This window comes from Cavia porcellus, unplaced genomic scaffold (assembly GCF_034190915.1).
Source record: "Cavia porcellus strain 051 isolate PalLab524CR breed Dunkin Hartley unplaced genomic scaffold, mCavPor4.1 scaffold_11, whole genome shotgun sequence".
NCBI classification, from domain to species: Eukaryota; Metazoa; Chordata; class Mammalia; order Rodentia; family Caviidae; genus Cavia; species Cavia porcellus.
The window spans coordinates 8,230,618-8,254,713 of NW_026947494.1; the positions used below are offsets into that span (position 1 = coordinate 8,230,618).

The window sequence follows — 24,096 nt, forward strand, 5'->3', positions numbered from 1 at the left end:
ATGAAGTAGCAATGGTATAGGACCTCAGATGATACAGGGAAATATCATACTCCCAACCTGCTAGACATCTGATATACCAGGTTTGTGCTTCCAAAACTGAAGAATGCATTCTGAGGAACACCGGAAGTAGGAAATTTTACTGAGGGAAAGACAGCTCCCAAAACAGACAGGAGGGGACCCGGAAAGTGGGTTGCTGCAGGCTCCACTTTATAGAGCAAAATAACAAGCTGGGCACACGGAAGTTTTGGGTACCACATGGGACAAAACTATGATTAAGCTGTAAGTTTGCAAGTGTTGTCTCTTAGATGACACTGATCTGATGAGAAAGCAAGACATGGCAAGGGCATGTGGAAAGAACAAGGACCTCTTTTGGAAGAAATGGGCCAGGAGGTCCCGGTCACGTACCCAAACGACTGATGCCTACTCAGAGTAATGACTGTTTATCCCTTGGGGAGTTATGTAGGCTTAGTTGTTCCGTCTTTATCTCGAGGCCTGGCCTTCCACAGCTGCACCTCCCGCCACAGTGGTAATGTGCTCTTGTCTTCTGCACTGACTCCTTTGAGGGCCCAGCCCTGCTTGACTGCCTATCATATTTCTACTTAACTTAGCTGCCTATAATAGTAACAAGGCCAAAGATTTGCACTGAATTTGTATGAAGGCCGGTTCATTTGCCTGCAGGCCTCTGAGACCAGGCTGGTAATGATCTATCACACTCAGGTAGGGAGCATGCTGACTCCTCACAGCCCTTAATAAATGGACCCCTGGCTTCTCTGCTGAGGGAACTGTGTTGATGGTGTGGGCAGGTGTAACTAAGCACTTCCCGAATGGAAGCACAGTGGTGCCACCATCAAGGGTCAGGCTTTGCACAGCCTAGGCAGCCTGTGCAGTGGATGGGGGTGAGTTAGGGAGCTAAGCATGCAAATCTGCAAGAGAAATCCATGCACTAGGACCAGTGTGACAGGCATGTGTAGAGCAGGATGTGGGGTGGGCAGACTCCCCAAGTGAGCTGGTAGACAGCACCTCACTGAGCTGAGGAGTGAGCTCAGTCCATGTTCCTGTATTGGGAAGTCACAGCAGAATCTTAACCCAGAGGCACATTAGGTCACAAAAACCCATGTGACACTTTTCTGCTGTACATGTGCACTTTAGTAGAATAGTAGGCAGCTGTGCATCTCCACAGCCTGCATCTGGGGGAATACAAGAAGCAATCTTTGTGTTTACCCACTTGGCACAGCAACTGGCAAGGTGTGTGCACCTGCACAAAAGTGTCAGATTAGAATTGTTTCCCATATTATACCCTCTCTAACAGTTCTTGGGTTCATGCATATATTTACCTGAGCATCATGAGGGATAAAATATACCCACACCATGCTTCTTTCATGTAATAATGGTATGGGTGTGGCTCACTGTAGCTGAGCTTAGGAACAGCAGGAACTCACCTGTGCGTTCATTCACTTGGCAGATGAATGGCAAGGTGTGGGATGGTAGAAGTAGCCCAATTCAGTACGACGGCACATGGAAAACTAGATTTGTAAGTTTGGAGATCAGAAGTTAATCATCAGGTGACTTGGGCATGGATGGTGATGCTGGGCATGTGAGCCAAACTTCCTGTGACAGGAAGTGGAGCAAGAATATACTGTTACAGACACAGGGCATGAGGCCTCCCTGATTCAGATGACAAAGTAAACAGTGATGTTGGCACATATTTGACCAGTCAGACTGGTCAAGCAACCAAGTGGAATGATCTGATGTTCAAACTACATCCAAAAATACAGTGAGGATCTTTGCAGAGGTGACACCTATTGGACAGAATGTCATTCGGTGCTGGGAATTGTAACAGACAAAATGCCACAAGATGCTGTGAAGTACACAGATGATGAAATACAAGTAAAACATTGTGTAGGCACCAATAGCCATACTCAAAAATGTGGTTCTCAGGATACCTCATTAGTTGAACTGAAAGCATTTGTAGATCTGCTGTGATTAGCAGGTCTATCTCATGGTAATCACAAGAATGTAAAAGGCTTCAGGTGTGGGTTTCCAGTTTGTAGATTAAAAATGACACTGAGGAAATATGGTTTCCTTCAAAATTGCCTGAGGTGTGTTGACAAAACCACCCACCAAGAAAGAAAAACTGTCAAAGTTTCCATAATGTGGCCTTCAGTGGCCTCCAGCTGACCCATTTCCCTTCACACTTCTTTTGCTCCTAATTTGAAAGAAAAACTATTCCACACTGTTTCCTGTCCCGTTTCAGTGCTTCTTGCATCTCCTTCCTCTGTTCTCCTTCCTTGTTCTGGAAGGGCCCCTATTGGCAGTCTATCAAGTCTTCAGGTCCTGGTGGAACTCTCTCCTTTGCACTGTGCTCCCAGGTTGTCCAGCCAGGAATGCACCTTCTTCTCTCCTGTTCGCAATTGTGGCTGGCACCTGTCATGGACTGAAGCAATGGCTCTCACCTTAGGCCCACTTTGCCCTCTCTCCAGAGGACATGTGGTGGTATCTGGAGACGGTTTTTATCATCAAGCTGCATGGGGTGGTGTGATTAGGTGACAAGTGGGGAGCGGGAAGGTGCTGATGAGTCCTCTGAGCACCAAATAACAGTTCAACCCTGGTCCCCCCGTTTATTTGTTTGTTTATTTATTGTTATTTTATTTTTTTATTTAAAAGAGAAAAAATAATAGAAACAATGATACAGAGTTTCAAAATAGGATAATAGGAAATTAACAATGGTCAATATAGTGTGTGTTGTTATCTTCAAAGTAGTTGCTCAGGTTACAAGATATAGACATGCATAATTGATCAAATGATATAATCACAAACTATCTTTGCAATGAACTAAAAGAAATTAGTAGCATAATTATCTTAGCTACCTTGAATGTACATATATTTTTTCTTTTTCTTTTCCCTTCATTTTCTCCTTTCCCCATCCCAGTTGTTCTTGCCTTCTGAGCAGTTTTTTTCCCTTTCACAATATCTATTGTACCTTTTGTATCTTATTTACTCTTTCAGTTTCTTTTTTTTTTTATTAGTACCAGGGATTGAACTCAGGACTGTGCACTTGTAGGGCAGGCACTTACGCCGCTGTGCTAAATCCCCAGCCCCTACTCTTTCAGTTTCTTATACTGGGGAGACAATGTTTACACATGTGAGTCTGATTTATTTCATTTATGAGTATAGTCTCTAGTTGTATCTGTTTACCTATGAAAACCTTGAGTTTATCCTTTTTTATGGCTGAGCAGTACTCTATTATATAAAAATACCAGACCTTTTCCACTCATTTCTTGGTCGATGGGCATTTGGGTTGTTTCCCAGATTTAGTTATTACAAATTGTGCTTCTATAAACATGCATGCACATATATCATGCTGTAGCATAATGTTTTTAATCCTTCTGGGAAAACACCCAGAAGGAGAAGAGCTGGGTTGAATGAAATTTCTAATGCTAGTTTTTTGAGCAGCCTCCACACTGATTTCCACAGTAGTTACGCCAGTCTACACTCCTGCCAACAGTAGAGAAGGGTTACTTTTTCCTCACATCCCTGGCAGCATTTGTTATTGGTTGATTTCTTGATAGTAGCCATTCTTTCTGGGTGAGATGGAATCACAATGCTGTTGTACTTTGCATCTATTGGATGACCAGTGATGTCAAATGTTTTTCATATATTTATTTGCCATTTATAGTTCTTCATCTGAGAAGTGCATATAAATCTCAGATGCCCAGTTTTGAATTTGGGTGTCCCTTCCAATTTAAAAAATTGTCCAGCCCCCCAAAATCAAGAATGCATTGGTTGGAAATCTCTGCTGTTGAGCAGTATGCATAGCTTCTTTTTTCTGTAACAAATTGTTAGCACCACATAAAACTGGAGTTTTATGTCCCTTATTCTATTACAAAGTACCACAACACAGAGGGTTTTTATCTTCAGCTTCCTGAGGACACTGGTAACCAAGAATTTAAAAAAATTTAAAGACGTGTGATGGGCTTTAATATGATCATTACTGAAGTCTGTGTTAAAAACACATGGTAAGTCTATGAGGACAAAGCTTCACTTGAAACTAAGTTCAGCATTTCCTCTTGCACTGGGAGACCTGGGAGATTTCCTTCCTCCTTCATGCTCTATAGCTGATGAGACTTCAGGTCAAGGCAAGTTACCTACTAGTGAACGGAGGAAGAGACTGAGCCTGGTGTATGCCTAACTGGTTTGGAGCTGGTTGTCTGTGTGAGAGTCACTCACAGAGCTGCTGCATGAGATGAAATCAGCACGGTCCACTGCTTGGAACATCGTTAGCTATCATTTATGAGCAAACAGAGGTTCTGTCTCTTCATTTCTTGGAGCAGGTGAACCCAGCACAACCCAGAATCCCCTTGCTGTGTAACTCTCCAGGGTATCAAGTGCTGGGTTGCATCAAGGTGTAGTGATAGCTGCAAGACTCTCTCGTCTATCAGGATAATTCATCTTGATTGTCAGTTTGATTGGTTTGAGAGATGCCTAGATTAGGAAATCATGCTTCTGAATGTGTTTGGGTGGATCATAGTGGTGTGATCCTGGGGACTGTTGCTGGTCCCCTGCCTCTTCCTCTCTGGATCTTTACTTGTTCTGTGCTTCCCTGATGCCATGAGTTGAGCAGCTTTTCTCCCCTAGGCTCCTCTGCCATGCAGTTTGTGCTTTGGAGCCCTGCACACCATGAACTGACCCCACTGAAACCATGAGCCCAAATAAGCCGTTTCTCTTTCAAGTTATATATGTCAGACATCTTGCCCCTTCCCCAGCCGAAAACAAACAAACAATCAAACAACAAAACAAAAACCAGAACCCTCTCTGAGGTACACTTTAATGAAGACCCTGGTCTGATTACAGGAAAGAAATTGCTCTAAAACGTCAACAAGCCCTTGGGGCCCCTAAACATGCTGTTCTATTATTGAAAACTCACCAGTGTCCTGTTGGAAATCATTGGAGGCAAACTGAACTGAACAATTTCAAGATTTTCCTGAGATAATACAGCATGCAGCACAAATTCTATCACTTCTGAGCACAGTCTGGGTAACACTAATGCCCAGCATACAATGTTAGAGAAATACCACACGTGGCACGATAAACAGGGGCCCTGAGGCTGGGAGAGACTGGGAGCCAGACCAGATTATGAAATACCTCTTGGTTTTAGAGAGTTGGGAATTTTGAGAGGCCAGGATTAGTGAGGTCATGTTACCTGGTTACTCAGCATGAGTTTCAGCCCTGATGTCTGGACCACAGTTTTGAGGGGCCCAGAAAATGCTGCTGGGGTCTGCAGGCTTTGGTCTTTTCTAAATCACCATGTGTCCCTTTATTGCTTGACTTCTTTTCTCCCAGTATCACACAGCAGTCCCAGCCCAGCCTCTGGTCTTGAGAGCAGGGTAACAGGCGAGGTTAGCCATCAGTTCAGCATCCTGCTTGGTCTTCTCCCTCTGACATCTCAGATGGAGGTGAACTGACCATCCAGAGTTTTTGTATTAACTGGACGAGACCTTAGCAGCTGAGGGACTCTTTTGTAAACAATGCTTCCCCAGGGAGGAGTTACCTGATTTCTCTGTGCCCAGGTGAGAATACGAAGCATCAGCAGACAGCCAAGACTCACGTCTTGGGACACAGTTCCCAGAAACAAGAGGGATGGTGTCAGACATTAAGGAAGAGCAACGAAGAGAAACGAGACAGTCCAGTTACACTGAGTGTTTTGGTGCTGGTTGGTGTAAAGCAGCTTTTCCCACTGTGTGATCTTACTCATGTGGAATGGGTCAGCGTTTATTTACCTTCATCTTGGTTGGCACTAAGTGTGATGTGACATCAGGGTCACTTGTATTAAACCTGAAGCTTTGTTTTCTAAAGTATGATTGCCAGTGAGGACCGAAGCATTAATGTGTGGTCTTACAAATGAACTGCATTAAAGATTTATTTAAAATGTTAATATTAGCCCTACTAGTATAGTTTAAGTGTTCTTTAATCGATCCCTGGTGAGTAGCAGTGTCATATAAAAGGAATGCATATGATTTTTCATAATGATATCCCGATTTTACATCTTACTGAGTGCATTGGGCCTATTTATTATGGACCATAAGGACTAAATTGAAAATTTCAATTATTTTCCCTTCCGTTCTCAAAAAACCCCTTCTCATCTCAGTAGGCTGTCCCAGGGTCTGGATGCCTATGTAGATCTAGGAGGCAGCCACCTCAGAGAGGGAGCTCAGTTATCAGCACAGCGAAAGCAAAACCAGAGAAAGGTTTCTTGCCACTTGGGACATTTATCCCGTACATCCCACATTACACAGTAAATCACTAGCTCAGCAGCCTTTTTTGCTAAGGGGACTTCAAGTCCATTTCACAGTTCAGGAAAAGCCTCAGGTATCTGTTTTTTTTTTTTTTCACCTACTGAGCATATTTCATCCTTTCCCCTTTCCTTCCTTTTCTCCCTTCCTGCCTTTATTTACCATCAATCTTCTCCCTTTCTCTCTGTTTCCATCTGCCCTTTGCCTACCTATGAGGATGTACATAAGAAGAAAGGAAAAGACTGGCTTGAATGACTACAACCACTGACTTTTCTTTCTCCTCCTCAACCCCTGCCGCCAGAGGCTCCCGGCTGACTTAGTGCATCACCACCTGCACGATCCACCCTCCCAGAATCATGGCCAGCAAAGACATCCTTGCTGTCCAAGAGTTGCTAATGTGGACCATGCATCGAGAGTCCAAATCATAAAGGTAACAGGAAAGGCTTTCTCAGGCTGGGCATCAATCCCCCAGGCACAACTCTGAGTAAGGAACGCTTTCTGTTGCTCACCTTTGGAAGGTTTAAGCAGCTACTAGGAGACAGATTAAGTGATGTCTATTCCATGCTCTCTGCCTCCATGAACTTGACTGTTGGAGTCTGTGACACAGAGGTGGTGCAAACTCTGTCCCCAATGTTGCATATTTATCTCCCTCTAGAAGGCTGAGAGTGTGTCTTTGAGAGAACCACAAACAGGAGATCCCATAGTAAACAAAGCAAGGAGGTGCAACTTGCATGTAATTTGCAGGAAAACTCACATGTAAATTTCTTTCTGTTGCTTTATTAACCTCATACTTCTGAAGATTTGCATGAATAGAGTATACTGTTATTTAGTTTGGAGACTGACCATCATTGTCAGCCTCTGAGTTGGAATCACACTACAAAGAGGGAAGGGGAACAAGTTTTAAAGGAAGATGGCAGCCGGTTTCTTTTGTTATTTATTTGTTTTATTTTGTTTCCATTAACAGTTCACATTTACTAGGCACCTATTGGCCTCAGTCACTCGCATCTAAAGAGCAAAGCTAATTTACCCACAGCCCGTGTTCTTTGACATGGTTAGCCTTATTTCTTAGCTCTGGTAACCTCTAGTCTAACATTAGCTTCAAGTTCAATTTTAATCATCTAGTCCATAACTGTTTAACTGCTCCCCGACACATGAACAAAGGAGTGTGGGGTGAGTGAGGTGAGCAGTTTACATTTTCTGTGGATACTTCAAGTAATTGGGCCCAAAGTGAAATTACTGAGTTGGCCATGTAGTGTGTGGGGGGAAAATGTGGACAGGAATTGACCTGCAGGAAGAGTGGGGAATCCAAGATGTGTGACCGTGAGAATCCTATAACCTCACTTTGACTGGCCTAAGATCCTGAGTCACTAGATGGTCAGAAGGTTAGATACAGTACAAAAGGAACAAACCGGTATACATTGATACTAAAAACCGAAAACAGAGTTTGTACAGGATGACCAGCAAGTGAAATCGCTTCTATCAAAGTAAGATCCCACAGAGGTCGTTTTTATACATACGTGAACACACACACACACCCACACACGCACAGACGCACAAGCAAGAATGTGTGTTTAGTAGGATAGGTCCTTGGAAATAGACATTCTTTGCAAATATGGATGACAGATCAATTGTAATTTATTTTCTTTTAACACTGTATCATCATAAAGAAAACTGGTATAAATGAAAAAATCTATTTCAAATATCTACATCTAAAATTGTAGGCAGTGAAAAAGCACTTCATTGACAAGGAGTGTGGAATGATGTATGTTAACTGGCAGAAACTGCTGAATGCCTTGATTTTAGTTGCCACAAACAAATTCACACATCAGAACGAACAATACTGCTAAATATCCTTTTTTTTCCTGTTTTCTTCTGTGTTAAAACATCCTGGGAGGAAGAAAAGAAAAGGAAAAGTGGAAATCCATACATCTTTCAAAAGTCTGAAACTGAAGCAATATTTAGAGCCATAGATGAGGAAACACGACAGCCTTGGTGTAATATACACAATGCGCTTTTCTTCTTTAATCTGTAATGTACATCAAATACTTTACAACAATGCATTAACAAAAGGCAAGAAACGTCTTGCTGTACAGAGGAAGCTCAATGCAACTTGAAGCCTAGTCACAACGGATGGAGAGAGTAAACAAAGCGTGAGAAGCCGTCCCCACAAAGTGTGTAAACTCTTCTGTCTTGTGCTTAATGATAACCTCTGTACCCCGCCACCCCGACTGTCCCTCTCTCCTCCCGGCTGCCACATTCAGTAGAAAGCACTTTATACACGCTACAGCTCAAACTAGAAAGGTGTCGCGCACTGTCACATTTTGGATTGCTTTAGCTTTCTATGCATCACCGAGTTAACTCTTGAGGCATTTTGCTCTCTACAATAGCGCTTTAAGATTTCCTTACGGGTTATCACAGCCTTCCTATGGAACAGGCTTAACAAACTAAATTCGCAGGGAGAAAAAGGAAAAGAAAAAGAAATGTCTCGTGGTATGCATGCACATGCACGGTTCCCGGAGCGCCCTGTGCCCGGCTGCTCACACCCAGGAGTCGGGGGAGGCCGGGTAGTGGCTCGTTTCATAGTTCAGTTCACTGTAGGGACGGGCAGCCGAGTAGAAGTCGACGTAGTTGCCGGTGGACTTGAGGCCCAGGTGCATGGTGTACTCGCTGGCCGGGGGGCGATGGTGGACCTGGTCCTCGAAGAAGGACTCATCGTAGTTCCTCGTGGAATTCGGAAACGGCTGGTAGGTCTCGTAGTCTTTCCTGCTGGGCTCCTGGGGGACGGGCTGTGCGGACACCTGCAGGGAAGAGGGCCACACGTGGTCAGCTGGTCACCGTGACCTGGCTTCCTTCTGTCCTCCTTCAAAGGAGGAGATGGATCTGCCCTCCTTCAAAGACAGGCCATGAAGCTCAGGGTAGTGGTGCATACCTGTAATCCCAGCACTGTGGGAAGCTGAGGCAGGAGTATTGCAAGCTTGAGCCCAGCCTGGTCAACTCAGAGACTTAATGAGACCACATTTCAAAATAAAAATTATAAATAAAATAAAATAAAATAGAGCTGGAAACATAGCTCAGTATGAAGACTATGGGTTGAATCCTCAAGACTGCAAAACAAACACTGCCCCTCACACCAGCAGTGTCCCCCCAAATCAAAAGACAGACCATGACCCTGCACCTGCCATTCTCTGAATACCACCAATGTGTGCCTTCTTAATCTTATTTTGTTTTTAAATTACACACACTTGTGGAGTGAGGCAAGATAATCTGACCGGTGTATGCCATGTATCATGTTTGAATCAGGTAACTGACATGTCTGCCTCCTTCAGGACTTGTCATTTCTTTGTGCTGGGGACCTTCAAATGTCCCTCTTCTGAATCTTCATAAAACATCCAAGAGGCTTTGTTGCCATAAGCCCGCCCTCCTGAGCTGTAGAAAGCCCTTGCTAGCTCCTGCTGTCCAGTTGGTTCTGGTACCTGTGACATGACCTTCCCCCTTCCTGGTCTCTAGTGACAGTCATTCTAGTCACCACTTCTACAAAATCAACTGTTAAGCTTCCACGCACAGGGGATAGCATGCAGTACTGGCTTATTCCATAATGAGCTCTAATTCTATCCATGTTAAAAGATGACAAATTTCCTTTCTTTTATGACTGAAGAGTATCCCCTTGTGTACCTGCACCACGCTGCCCTTTTGAGAACTGGTTCCTGGGTTCAAACACTATCATGATGCATAATCTTTTTCTCTATTACTGGTATAGTAAAACAACATAAAATTGACCATTTGAGCCATCCTGAAGCAAGGAACTCAGTGGCATTAACCAAGATTGTGGTACTGGGTAATCATCCCCACCATCCACGACCACGACTTTCTCATCATCCCACACAGGAAGGAGATGTTAAACCCAAATCTCCATGGTCCTCTGCATCTCCTGGCAACAGTCATTCTACCTTTTGTCGCTCTGAATTTAGCCATCTGGGAGTCTCGTGCAAGTGGGGTCATACAGTGTTTGTCGTCATGTGCCTGCCTTCACTCAGTACAATGTCATCATGGCTCGTGTGTGTGGTAGCTTTCATCAGAACCTCCTTTTCCACAGTTTAATGGTATTCCCTTGCATGTCTATCATTCATCCATGGATGAACATTTGTGTTCCTTCTTCCTTTTGGCTGTTGTGACTTATGCTACCAAAACATGGGTGTGCCAGTATGTCTGAGTCTCTGTTTTAGTTCTCTGTGGTATGAACCAAGCTGTGATTCAAAGAGTAATTCTGAGATTCACCTTTTGAGGAGGCATGACTTTGCCATAATAGTGAAACCATTTTACTAGATAAGCTATGGAACATGAGTAGCTTATTTTCACCTGCTCTGCATTTATTTTGGTATCACATTTATGATCTGAAAGGGAACAGTGAAGGTCTGCAAGGCCTCATGATTGTGCAGGCATCATCCTACCAGTGTAGGAAGAAGTCATCATTGCTTCTAATCTCCCTGTGCACATGGGGTCTGAGGCTTCCCTGGGGTTGGGCCCCTCCACCACATCTTCCTGTGTGACACTGGAGGACCAGAGTTCCGTAACTTGGTTCATACAGGAATGGACTGAACTCTAGGATCTTGTGGGTTAGGACGCTTTTGACTGGGGAGGGGGTTTCCTCAGAATGATGTGGTGTCCCCAGCTAACAGGATTCCCAGTTTATGCTCCTGTCTTCTGCCAGTTACTGTCTCATATAGGGACCTAGAAGATTCAAGGGATCACAGACGCCTTTCAAATGTGTGGAGTCACAGATTCCCTCTGCTTCAGCGTAAAGCAGAGTGTTCATGGGATGATAATATATTCATTAGAGTCTGCATCTTGGGGCTGAACCCTCTCTTTCTCTTCTGATGGCCTCTGGCTTCCTGGCCAACTACCTGCCTCTGAAGCAAGCAGAACCTTCCAAGGTGCAGGGTGAGGGAGAGCCCCACAGCTAGTGGATAATTAGGGAAACGCCAAGCTCTGCTAAAGCACAGCCACTGGGGAGGAGGTCTGGTCTGAGTTATGAAACACTCTTAAAGACATACAGCTTGATCACTTTCTAGCAGACTTGGTAATCCTCTATTAATTTAACTAAGGTTCAGCATGGAAACTCCTCTAGAAATTGGCCCAAGTTAATAAATAATGATTTTTAATTAGCGTGGTATGTGTAAGTGATTGCCTCTAATGGACCACCCATAATTCTTCTCTCAAGTAAGTGAAACCCCGTCTTTTATTTGTAATTGATTTACACTAACAATCGACCAGCTCTGCAAAGTAGCGAACTTCATCTCAACAGCTGTCCAGCTTGTCCTGCACGTCTACTAGTGGTGGTTGATTGCATGAGGCTGCTGCAAAAGTTTGCAGAGCATAGGCCTTTGTTGCCAAGAGTCTGGGGAGGAGCAGGTCATTTGGAATTAATCTATTACATCTGCTCAAACCAGGTCTCCCTGGCTGTGTGTGCACTTAGGGGCGCTGTTTGCTATTTCTTAATGGGCTGTGTGTCTGTAGAGGTCTCCACTCTGACTCTGGGCTGCTGTTCAAGTGCAGAACACCCAGAGGAAAACATACACAGGGACACAACTGGAAGCTACTATGTTTTAATTTCAGCAGGTACCATATTTAATATTTAACCCGTTCAATCCTCAAAGGGCTGAACTAGTGTGAGTGTGTGTGTATATGCAAATGTCTATATCTGCATCATCTACCTTCCTTATCATCATCCATCCATCCTTCCATTTATCCATCCATCCATCCACCCACCCATCCACCTTTCCACCCATCCACTGGGTACCATATTTAATATTTAACCTGTTCAATCCCAAAGGACTGCACATGTGTATTTATATACATTTATGTCTATATCTGTATCATCTGTCTACCTTCCTTGTTATCCATCCATCCACCCATCCACCCATCCACCCATCCACCCATCCACCCATTTACTCATCCATCTATTTATCCATCCACTTTCCACTTTTATGTGAATAAACATAAGCTTGGAGCAGTTAAGCAACTTCTTCTGGACTTCATGGTGAGTCGTGAAGATGGAATTAGAGTACATTTGGGCTGATCCTAAGGCGCACGTTGCCTTTACCATGCTAACGAAACCATGGTAACTAAACCCTGGAGGCCAGTACTCATGCAACTGATCTGAGGCTTTATGGTAAGAAAGGAGATCTGTGCATGAAGAGACCAAAAAGAGATGCATGATTGTGCTGGTCTCTGCCCAGAGGACGCAGTACTAGAGGGCCCCTGGTGTCCCAGGAGAAATCCCTCACAAGGCCATGGCTCTCCTGCAGAGTGGGTGCGGGTTTCATTTTTAAGGACAATTTGTTTTGAATTTCTAAATTCAAATGTATATGACAAAATGTATATGACAAATGTATATGACAAAACTGTCATATACATTGTCTCCGGCTGGTGGATGTTTGGAGCTGGGCAGAAGCTTACTCTGAATCTCTTACCTTCTTGATCTGCACTGTGAATAGGAGCCTACACCAACCGCTCCCAAGGCCTGGCACCCCCAACCTGAACGTGCTCAGAACAGGGTGCCACCTTGGGGGGTGGTGGATGGCGCTGCCACGACTGCAGGGACTGAATTTGCCCCCCTTTCTGGGATGTGAATGTCAGCTGGAGAAACATAGCCATAATGGGAAGATGCTGGCTGCAGCTTATACATTTCTCTAAGGGAATATCTGCAAGCATTCAAAAGTTGGCAGACAAAATGCTCCCAAATATCAGCTCTCCCCGCAGCACAGCTCAAAATAAAATGCATTTAAAAATACTGCACAGTTTGCATAAGCCAGATTTCTTTGAAGGAAGCAGAATGATGTTCCTGTGTAGCACTGGGTATTTCTGGATTTGGATGACTGCTGGGACCTACAGAGGCCCTGGCCACCCGAGGAGCCTGAGCAGTCACTGGCTTTACCTTACGAAGCCTTCTTGCCAGGAAGGTGAAGGACAACCAGCAGCACACGTGTATGTGTGTGTGTGTGTGTGTTAATGTTTGTGCCTGTCCTGTGTTTCCGTTTCCCTAAAGCTACTTTCATTGAAAATTTCCCTCAACAGTAGCACATTCATACCAAGTTATGAAGGCTAGATCCAAAGATTTTCCAACTCCATTAATGCAATAACAGAAGACTTCTAAAGGTTTATTTCCTGTTCAGCATGCCAGCGCTCTGTGCTGGAGGCCTGGTCCCTTGGGTGGCATGGTCAGGGGGTGGAACTATGAAGTGAGAGATGGGTGCTGCATAGTGACTGAGACAGGGTTTCCCTGTGCAGTTCAGACTGGCTGTGAACTCACTTTGTAGCCAAGGCTGGTCTTGAATTCACAGCGATCCTCCTGCCTTAGTCTCCCAAGTGTTGGGATTACAGGTGTGCACCACCACGCCCAGCTTGATGATGTTGGTTTTGCAGAGTGAGTTTGTTCTGATGAGATTGCGTCTTTATAAAGTGCCCTCTCCTTTGTGCTTGGCCTGGTATGATTTCCTTGGAAATTTTTAGGGAGAAAAACTCCTCTTCAGTGGCTATTTTAAATACTGCCGGACATTAGAATACAGTGAGCAGGCCAATGGCTCTAGCTCCTTTGCTGGTCCCCTTGAGGCTCATCAGTGACACTAAGCTATGACCACAGGACCCAGCACCTCCCAAGCACTGGCAAGGGACACAGGACTTGTTCTAGTCCTGGGCACATTTCCACAGCCTTCTTAGACTTCACTGAGTGCAGGTCGGGGATGGAGAAAAGAGATGTTAGGCTGGGCTCATTCCTGAATCTGGAGAACTACCTCCCTGCACTGATTATCATCTGAGTGAGTGCCCAGAATATTCTGAAGAATGTGCTCCTCAGGGCCATTACAACTCCTCTCTTAACTGAGACAGGTGGCAGTTTTTTGGAACCCACTATGACTCTCCTGTGAGATGTCAGAGGCCTCTGGGCCACACTGGGCTGTGTTTTCATTCAGCAAACGTTGTCCATGTCAAGATAGCAGGAACCCCTGGAGAGAAAGTGGCGTGGAGTACCCTGACTTGTTGATGGCCTCCGTTCTACCCAGGGATTAAAGACTAGTCTTACATTCCTAGATGCAAAAATACACCCTGACAACTCCCGTTAACAGCTGGGACAGTGTGCTTACTGTACCTATAGAATGTCACGGTATCTGCTACCAGAAAAATGGTCCAATTCCATAGATGGAACTGGCATCTCCAATACATTTGTGTCTGCTTTGCTTTATATTTAGGCAGGATGTTGGCATATAAATAGTTGGGGCCACCCTGATGACCTCCTTTCTAGTGTTCGCGATCCAGGTTATTTATTCACTGGCTTCCCTGCCTTAAAGCAAAGGCCAGAACTGAGGAGTGGCCAATCAGCTGTTAGCAGTGCGTCAAGCAGACCACAGGGCCTTGGTTTTACCAGGGGGTCACAAGCACCAGATGTCACCCAGAGTGGCTAAACGTGGATTGGAAAATGAGAGGCAGAAGGCTAAATCCTCTGCTGACAATCCCATCTCCTGAGCGGACAGCTGAGTAGAGGGGACAGTTCAGTGACCACCCTTAGTTCTCCCAGACACAGGACATTTCCAGCTGCCGGAGTAGGGTAGCTGCTGGCCCACAGCGTGCTGAGGTTCTGTTCCAGCCACGTTTCCTTTCGTCTTTTCGACGGTGATCAGGGACCTGGCACTAGAGTTTATCCCCTCAGCCCAGCTGCCCTGGGGTATGGCTGCAGTGTAAGACACCCGTGGGAGCCAGGCCTGTGGGTGGTTTGGTGGGAACGGCTGGGAAAAGCCACACTTGCTAGGATGCCCACTTTGCAAGTGAAAGGAATACGAGGGGGAAAAGGCTATTTGCTTTTCTCTTTCCCACAGAATCACAGAGAAAATGAGTTGTCAATGAATGTTGGTTGAGTAAAACACACACACACAGGCTGGTTCTTTAAGTGCCCACTTAAGGCACTCCTCAAACTTGAACGAGGCATGAACCGCTGAGTACCTCTGCCTAAGAGCTTGATGGGCGAGGGTGGGGCCAAGCGGACTCTCCTGCGCTTGTAACCGGCTCCGTGTACTCACACACTCGCAGTCAGACTCTGAGGCAGAGGAATGGCATCCTCCACTGCCATAGTGCACACTCAGAGCATTCTATTTGGTTTATATGGACTGCATGTGCCCGTTACTGGTCATCTCCATGGGCAATGAATGCTTTCTTCCTCATGAGAGTTGGCAGCATAGTAACTGCTCATTGCCTGCTCAGAAATTAGGCAACTGCTCTCTAGAAACTGGTATCTACATTTGGCTATTTGGGGTGTTCTTTTACCTTCCTACCTACGTTGGTCCAGTTTTCTTTACTCTAACTAAACACCAGAGATTGGGTCACTCTATAAAGAAAGAGGTGTAGTTAGAGCGCATTTCTGGAGATTTAAGGGAAGGCGTTGGGATTGGCTTAGACATGGTGAGGACCTCATGCGATGGCACGAAGTTATACAGCACAGAGGTCACAGGTGAGGCATGCAGCAGCTCTCAGGTGAACTATCTCCGGGTGCTCTGCGAACTGCTATAGTTACTTCCGAGGGTCCCCTTGACCTTCCGCTCACGTCTACCTCTAACGGTCCCACAACCCCACCCTGGAGACTGAGACCAAGGCTCCAGTATGTGAACGTTTGAGCGACACACCACACTCCAGCCACCACAGCGGCACAGTGGGGTCCTCGCTTCCACCCCAGTTATGGTGGAATCATGGGCTTGTGGGGACTGAGGCTGCTCTGAGGACCGTGACCACAGTGCCTCCTGTGGGCTGTGACAGAGGTGAGCCTGGAGCATCATGGCACTCTCGCTTTCTTGATGAACATCACAAGTTAATTTTCTTTTGTTAACTAGGTTGTTTCACAAATTGAAAAGAAAAAATGAACACCGTCACGCTGTGATGACTTTACCTGGTTGTGTTTGATGTCTTCCGCGGGCGCACCATATGAATTCCTATACAAAGTTGAAATTCCAGTGTTTTGAGCTAAGGGAAAGCAAAAGGAAAGATTTCAAGTGAGGAAGGATGATTATGGAAGCAAGTTCCTGCCTTGAAAAATCCCAGTTTCTCATGAGCCATTTCAAGGGGAAGACATGCGTGGGTCCAGACCCTCATTTTGCCCACAGATTTTCAGAACCAAAGAGCAGTTATTTTATCAACTCGCCCAGCCATCAACCTCTTCCAGTAATGTTCACACTGCAGACAGGGTCAGGGCAGGTGCGGCTAGCAGATGGCCATCTTGCAAGTTTTATTGCCTTCCTTCCTGCTGAAAACTGGCAGATAATAAAAGCTTGTCACCTGCAGTGAAGCATGCAGGAGCCTGCATCAGCAGCTTAGTTTTTAGCTAGGGAATGACAAGAATAAAATTTCTAAGTGGGGCTCACGGAAGTGCTTGATCATCATTCAGATAGTTCATTTCTTGAAGGCCCAGAGGACAGGCAGAGAGCGCCACCTGAAAGTCTGCTGCACTTCTGGAGGGTCAGGGCTTTGGAATTCTGTCAGAGCAGAGACAGGCATTCCCTGCCTGCCTTCTGGGCCATCCGTGTGCTGGCTGGAAGGAAAGAAGACTTCCTACAGCAGCCTGCAGGCTCCACGGGCCTGGAACGAGTGCCTATCTGCTACTCTCACCTGCAACACTTGAGGTACATGCCACAGAGCCAGAGGAGGGCCTCAGGACCCTAATCCCCCAAAGCTGCTGAAAGGTCATGGTTTCAGAGAGCCCTGGAAAATGCTGTTATTCAGTGTCAGTAGAACATAAAAAATCAAAACCAAACAACCAAACAAAAATCTCCAGGAGTAAGAAGAGCTTATCTTTTTTGTTATGGCTTAGCTCTGGAACACCCCTCGAACCTCATGTTTTCAGGGCTGGGCTTGAGAAGGGCACTGGAACATGGCCTGGCTGTGCTCATCGGTGGATTGGTCCACTGAGGAGTTTGTGGATGAATGTGGTGTCAGGACATGGGACCTGGTCAGAGCAGCCAGTTCACCAGGGCTGTGACTTGGTAGAGTGTGACTCATTCCTGGATCCTCCCTTCTCTCTCTCTACTTCTGGGTCACCATGATGTGAGCAGTTTTCCTCCGCCAGGCCCTTAGCCTTTTATGCTCTTTCTGTCTCAGAGCCAGCCAACCACAGAACGAACCCTTTGAAATTGTAAGTTAAAGTAAACCTCTCTTCATTTAAGTTGTGGGTGTCCAGTATTGTGCCCAGTGATGGGTAAGTAACTAAAACACTTTGCTTCTAGAATCTAAGGGATGTTGAAATGTAATCACACTCCATGTAATCTTCCAGAGGTTAGAAACTGAGTTAGCACAGCCTATCAAAGTTTAGTACATGCACACATGATTATTAAAGGCACGGAATAGCTGTGTAATAACACTCCTCTTGGGAAATTTGGCTTATGAAGTGGGGGTGAGAACCCTGATCACTCTGTAGTCTTCTCTGGTTCAATATTCCTGTCTCTGTCTTATGATGGAAACTGCTATCTCTCTCCTGGACCACTGACTTCTCCATGAAGGTTCAGCTCCTTGTTTACCCAACTCTGCTCCATTCATCTCATTCCTAACAGCCGTAAGTATCATGGTGCCACATAAATGGATTATACCACTCACTCAGATTCTAATACTCCAATGTCCTCCATGCTGTTACTGCTCCCCTCTCCACGCAGCCTGAATCCTGCCTAACTGTCCACAGAATGTCTCAGCCTTCTTCTCCCCCTAGCTCCTGCTTCTGTTTCCTAGATTGGTGGCCTCGGGGAGGTTGTACCTGCCCATCTTTCTCCCTGGAACTCACTTCCCACATACTCTGCACTGGCTGTCTCCTCATTAGTGTTTAGAATCAGCTCAGATGTTTCTTTCTTGCCCAAGGCAGGTATTAATTACTGGGTCACAGCACCTGACAGCCACAGCCTAAAGGAAGAGAGGCTTAATTTGACTCAAGGTTTCAAGGGATTCAATCCATGCTTGGTGCCCTCAGGCAGGACCAGCACCTGGAGGGGCTCTTTATCTCATGGTGGCTAGGAAGGAGAGCGGAGGAATAGCACCAGAAGGAGAGGAAGGGCTTATCTTTTGTGTTATGGCTTAGTTCTGAAATACGCCCCCCAAACCTCATGTTTTCAGGGCTGGTTTGAGAAGAGCACTGGGGCATGGGTTTGCTGTGCTCACCAGTGGATTGGTCTGCTGAGAAGTTTAGTTGAATGTCTTTCCTAATCACCTACATGGCTCCCAGGCCAATCCATTTGACAATTAAGCTAAACCATCCTATCAGGCAAAGTAGATTTGCTTCCTGGCTTCCATCACTCTGTTTAGCTTCTTCCTCCTACTCAGAGTCCTGGGTGTTATCCCACAGTGACCTTGTTCTGTGGTTGATCTTGAGGATTGCCTGCCTTCACCTCTAGAACAGAAGCCCCACAAGGACAGAGACTGTGACTTGTCACCTTTGTGTGTGTCTGCAGAAACAGGGATGGGGCCTGGAATCGGCAGGCCTTCATGGAATACAGCCTCTGTTCGCCGAGTAAGTGAAAGAACGAAGACAAAACCACACAAATCTGCTTTCAGGGCTGTCATTTGAAGATGGGCAATGTCACTTCAGGGATATGGTGGCTTTTATTTCTGTTGCATTTGGGGGAGTGCAGGCCGTCTGCACTCCTCACTCCTGCTGTGCTTGTGGCTTTTGAGCTAAAAGTTTTACAGGAGAAGACTCTGCCGTCGAGGTGGATCTGCCCTTGCACACAGACGAAGCAGAGGTCTCCGTGGACGTCTTGCCTGTGTGTCTGAGTAGGGAGTGGACTCGAGGAATGTTTCTTTCTTTTTTGGATCATCCCCCAAACACCCATTTTCCAATACTGGAGATTAGAGTGGCTTTGAAAAGCATGTGAGAGATCCTGGCAGAAACCTTCCAATGAAAAGGCATTTGGGAAATTAGACAGGAGGGAGAAATCCTTGTATAAACTTGTAAGTAAGGCACTGTAGTCCTGGGATCCTGCATCCCTGTCACGAGGCAAGATTCTGCACACCAGAGGTTCCCAGGCAACCAGGACATTGAGAGTGGCTGGCAAAGCCAGTGAGCCGGCACGAACCGTGGACTTTGGCTTCCTGAGGGCCCCTGAGTGCAAGGAGACGCGGAGTGGGGGAGACACTCATGGGGCTTCATCTAAGCTAGAGGAGGAATCCAGCAAAGCCTGGAAGACAAACTCAGGACCTCAGTTCTCAGTGCTCAGTACAGGTGATGACCACTCAGCGGAGAAACTGCTGCCACCTTCAGCTTACAAGTGTCACATTTTGAGGGAGAGGCTTGGCTTCTGCACAGTGGAAAGCTTGTGGGGGGTACGATAGCACCTGGATACCTTGGGGCCAACGTAGATGGCAGCATTTTAAGTAGCTTCCAGTGAATGGGAAACACTTTGCATTTTTAATGAATGAGAAAAAAAAGTACTAGTTTTTTGATGTGGGATCTACAACAAGTTTTTCACGTAAATGTTTAAGTGATAAGTATTTGCCCAAGGGCTCTAGGGCAGAGGGTGGCAACTCAACCTTTCTATTCCTATGAGAAATTTTGACTCCCACCTTGCTTGACTGGGGACTTAATTCATCCTGCTAGGTAAGAGGGTGAACATGAGCAGCAGCCTCATCCCGGAAACCATCACCCTCACTGACACCAACACCACTTCCGCCAGCACGGCCCCCGCCAGCCCCTCACCTCACCAAGCCACCATGGCGCCCTCGAGGTCTCCACCACCACCGCTGAGATCATAATGAGCTTTTATGTGCTTAAGAGGAAATTTCCTTTATGAACACACTCAGTCAAGATCTTAATGTTCTCCTGGGCTTGCTACACGATTGAGAGTGTAATTCTGCATCACACTTTAAAGTAAGTTAGCACACAGCTGCTTAAGCCTCTAAATAAGTTTGAAGAATAACACGTATCTCAGTCCCAGAGTTGCTAAAATCCCTGCCATTTCCTAGGGATATTGGACATCAGAAGCAGTCAATCTGATGATTTATTTTATTACGTGTGCGGGGCACACTCATGTACCCTTAGAACTACTTCAACATAAACAGGCTCACATTTAAAAGCCTTCTGAATGATTTTACCTGGTCAGAGAATTAAAGAGCAACGCTGACCTTAAATGATAATAATGCAGTCCATTATTCTGGTGACTATAATCTGAATTCATCAGCCCAGGCTTTGGGTGATAGGACTGCCTGGGGCGGTGATCATCACTAGCAGGATAGAAAGGTGAATCTGGTGTCGCTGCTAATTCAGAGTCATCAGTACAAACAAGATCCCCAGCCATGCCTCCACCCTGGAGACTCAGTATTTAGATTCACAACTTTCCTTGTTCACATTCATCTGTGAGGAGGGCAACATGCATAGGGGAGAAACACTGAAGGAGAGTAATAAGCTACAGCCATGTCACAAATTCAGTTCTTCAGTTCAGGGGACACTTCAGCAGCAAGGGTGACGCACTCCCTTGCAGGGTCTCCGTGTGGAGGCAGAATGTATGTTTTTCTTCATGCAGCTGTGCAGGGTTAACAGGGAAACTCACCACCACTCGGGCAAATACATTTGTTATTAGAAAAATTCATTTTAGCCAGCCTGGGTTTGGAAAACACAAATCATCCAATTTATCTACTTTGCTTCTTGCAGGTCTGCATGTAAATAGTATCAGAGAACTGTGCCCATGCTTTCCAGACACTTTTGATAAGAGGCTCTCAGCATGTGATAGTGTTGTGCCCTTTGCACCCCCATCTCATGGATGCACAAATCTAATCTGACCCCTTTTCCTGAAAACTTTGTCATAGCGTATTTCCAGAAGGATGCATCTCCGGTCTGTTGAAAAAGCCTGTGGATCCCTGGTTAGAAGCTCACAGCTCTGAGGTTCTGCTCTGAAGGGTCTAAGCCCCTCTCTGGCAGCGTCCCGTGGACCACAGGTATGTGCAGAAGTCTGACAGTGCTCCAAGAAGAACCGTGTGGAGGGAAGGTGAATTAGGCCAAGCCCAGGAGGGCAGGGTGTGCTAGGCAGGGAGCTGACGGCATCAAGTGCACGCCTTTAGGCTTCCCTGGTGTTCCAACTGAGAAATAAAAGTTAACACTGAGGAGTGGTGGCTATGAAAGGTCCATGCCACCCTAGAGAACCTCTGGTCATGGGTTCTAATTAAGCTTCATAGAAGTTTGTCGGAGTAAGCAGTTGACACCAGGCAAAAGGAGAAAATGTCTCACCAGTCCTGCAGGAGTTTTTAAAAGTCTCTCCTCTTCTTTCCCTTTCCCTCTGCTGCCCTCTGTCTCCGTTCTCCTTCCCTTCCCCCATGTCTGAAGGGAAAAGCCCAACCACACTATGCCCACCATCTTGGAATCTCCTCCCCCATGGCTTGTGCCAACGAAGAAGAAATCTATGGTGGCTCCAGGGGATACCAGGAGCTGTGCAAGCAGGAAGGGAAGAGCAGGATCAAATGTGTGCAGAGCACATTTTCCTGTAGCTCTTTCTAGGACACAGGCACTCAGCTTAGACACCTCTAGAGAACCACTGCCCAGGTTGCTCAGCTTAGCGCATGGGAATGGTGGCTGACAACCTTTCAGGTGACCACGACAGAGACTGAGACTTCCTGGGCTGCAGAGCATGGTGTGCAGCCTGGAGTCCCAGCCTTCTCCTCTGCCTTGTCCCGGGTCACCTCCTGCTCCCTGGGGCAGGGGCACGGGCTGCCTCACCTGTCATGGCGTCTTTCCTGGAAGTGTGTTCACCTTTAGTTCCGTGGTAGGTGGCGTTGCTGCCTGTGGACTCGTAGTCCGTTTTCCTTTCTTTGAGGCTGATCATTTCCCGAGGTGAAGCTGGGGCACTTGCTGCATAAAGAAACGAGAGGGGTGATTTCCCTGCCTGTGGCTCCTTCCTGAGCAGACAGACTTTGCACGCAAATCACTAAAGTCATCGGTACGGATGCCAGGACATCTCGATTTTGCTCTGGTCCTTATTAGCTTCCTTCACTCTGTGACAAGCAGTGTCTTACAGGTTAGGGGATGTACGTGGCTCAGAGGTGGGCAGTGAAGGGTTACAGGCTGGGACCCTCTTCTTCACAGAGAAATCCTGTGGGAGACACGAGCGCTCAAGGTGCAATGTTAACATGAGACCCGTCTCACTTTCTTTCTTTCTCTTTTGCCTCCCTCTCTCTCTCCCTGTCTTTATTTTTAAATTAGATGTGTTTTAGAAGGGATATTACAGGTTGAAGATTCCTAACCCAAAAATCCAACATTTGAGCACTGATGTGACAAGAGAGGTAGAAAAATGTCATACGTGACCTCATGTGACAGACTGCAGTAAAATTATAAAACAGAAAAATGATATAAAGTGACCATCAGGTCATATATATAAGGTACCTATGAAACATAAATGAATGTTTTGGTTAGATTTTGGCCCTCGCCCTAAGATATCCCATTAGGTATATGCAACTGTTCTATTCCAAAATAAACAAGAAGGAAAGAAAGGTGAAAAAAGAAAAGAGTCGGAAATCAGAAACACTGCTAGTCGGAAAGAGATATTCAACCCGTACTGGTATTAAAGAACCCATGACTAAAGTAAATGCAATCGGACTGAACCTTTTGAGAACCTGGAAATTGCACTAGAGAAAGGCGTAAGGAGGAGCTGTCACGAAGGCAGGCGACTTGCGAGCTTACAGAACTCAGCTCACGAGTATTTTCCCCGGGGTGGCCTGGGGCAGGACTCAGCGGGCCCTTTTTCTCATCCGGAACCCCAACTCAGTCCTCTGGAAGATCGCTCAACAGGCTCACACACCTAAGGTTTCAGCTGCTCGCTGCCTGTAGGACTGGGAATGAGTCCCTCGGTCCTTCTGGGTCCTCATTTCTAAAGAGATGGGCTACGGAATCCCCGTGGGAGGGGGCTTGACTGACAAATCCACAGCAGAAACAGAGAGAAGCTGAAGGTGGAGGCAAGGGTGGAAACTGACCAAGCACTTTATTTGTCTTGGGAGTGGGATGGGTTGGTCGAGGCTCAGTGGCCTGGCCACTGGGAGATGCTGGAACAGGGGGAGGAGTGCTCCCGGATCCGGGACCAGTGCCTCGCTCTCCTTGGGGTATGGATGAGATGAACTGCACCCAGTTAGACCTCAGCCCAGTCCAGTACCAAAACTCCCCTAGGGCAGTGCTTCCTCCTGCTCATCCCAGGACTTACATGGAAATTTAGGGATTCGAGATCTGAATTTGCAGTAGAGGGTTCTCCAAATGCAAATTTAGCAGGCATTACCTGGTGACAGTGAAGGCCAGGACTTCCCAGGGGAACTCTGATTTTTGGCAAAACGCCTTGCTTTTCTTACTGGTGTGTGAGCCCCTTTCCAGCCAAGCCTTGGTTTACCTTTTATGTCAGTCACATCAGATGCCTGCCAGGACCCTGAGATCTCTAAGTCTCCTCTCTTCTCCTGGACTGTGGGTGTCTAACTTAGCATCTGCTGTGGAGATTCCTGCACCGGCCACTGCGGCCAGCAGAGACGTGAAGCACATGTCACTTCCGGAAGCTGGGAGCTCTCAGCCCCCAGCGAGGAATCGGATGTGCAAACAGAAGAGAACCAGAGGCTGTGGGTGCCTGAGGAGCCAGAGCCCAGGGCTGGGGCATAAATGGGAGGAGGCGCCTTTGCCCTGATAGACTCTGCGGCCCCTTCCAAACCCATCCAAACAACACCAAGCTCCCTGTGCAGCTCCTGAGCCCTTGGAGGTTTCAGCCCTGTCTGCCTCCTAGAATGAGTTCCCCGGACTCCTGAAATGCTGACCCTGGAGCCCTATCCCACC

At 46.4% G+C, this 24,096-nt stretch overlaps 1 protein-coding gene across 7 annotated transcripts in view; it reads right to left on the minus strand.

Annotated features, from left to right (window-relative positions):
• Positions 1-7,907: 7,907 nt before the first annotated feature.
• The window catches only part of Ctnnd2 (catenin delta 2), an 813,816-nt gene continuing 797,627 nt past the window's right edge, over positions 7,908-24,096 (minus strand). For all 7 annotated transcript variants that reach the window (XM_063257972.1, XM_063257971.1, XM_063257974.1 and 4 more), the window contains 3 exons: positions 22,012-22,143; positions 16,219-16,292; positions 7,908-9,088 (listed from right to left, as the gene is read on the minus strand). In XM_063257972.1, the coding sequence (XP_063114042.1) occupies positions 8,828-9,088; positions 16,219-16,292; positions 22,012-22,143 (467 nt within the window). In that variant the 3' untranslated portion in view covers positions 7,908-8,827. The remainder of the gene's footprint in view (positions 9,089-16,218; positions 16,293-22,011; positions 22,144-24,096) is intronic.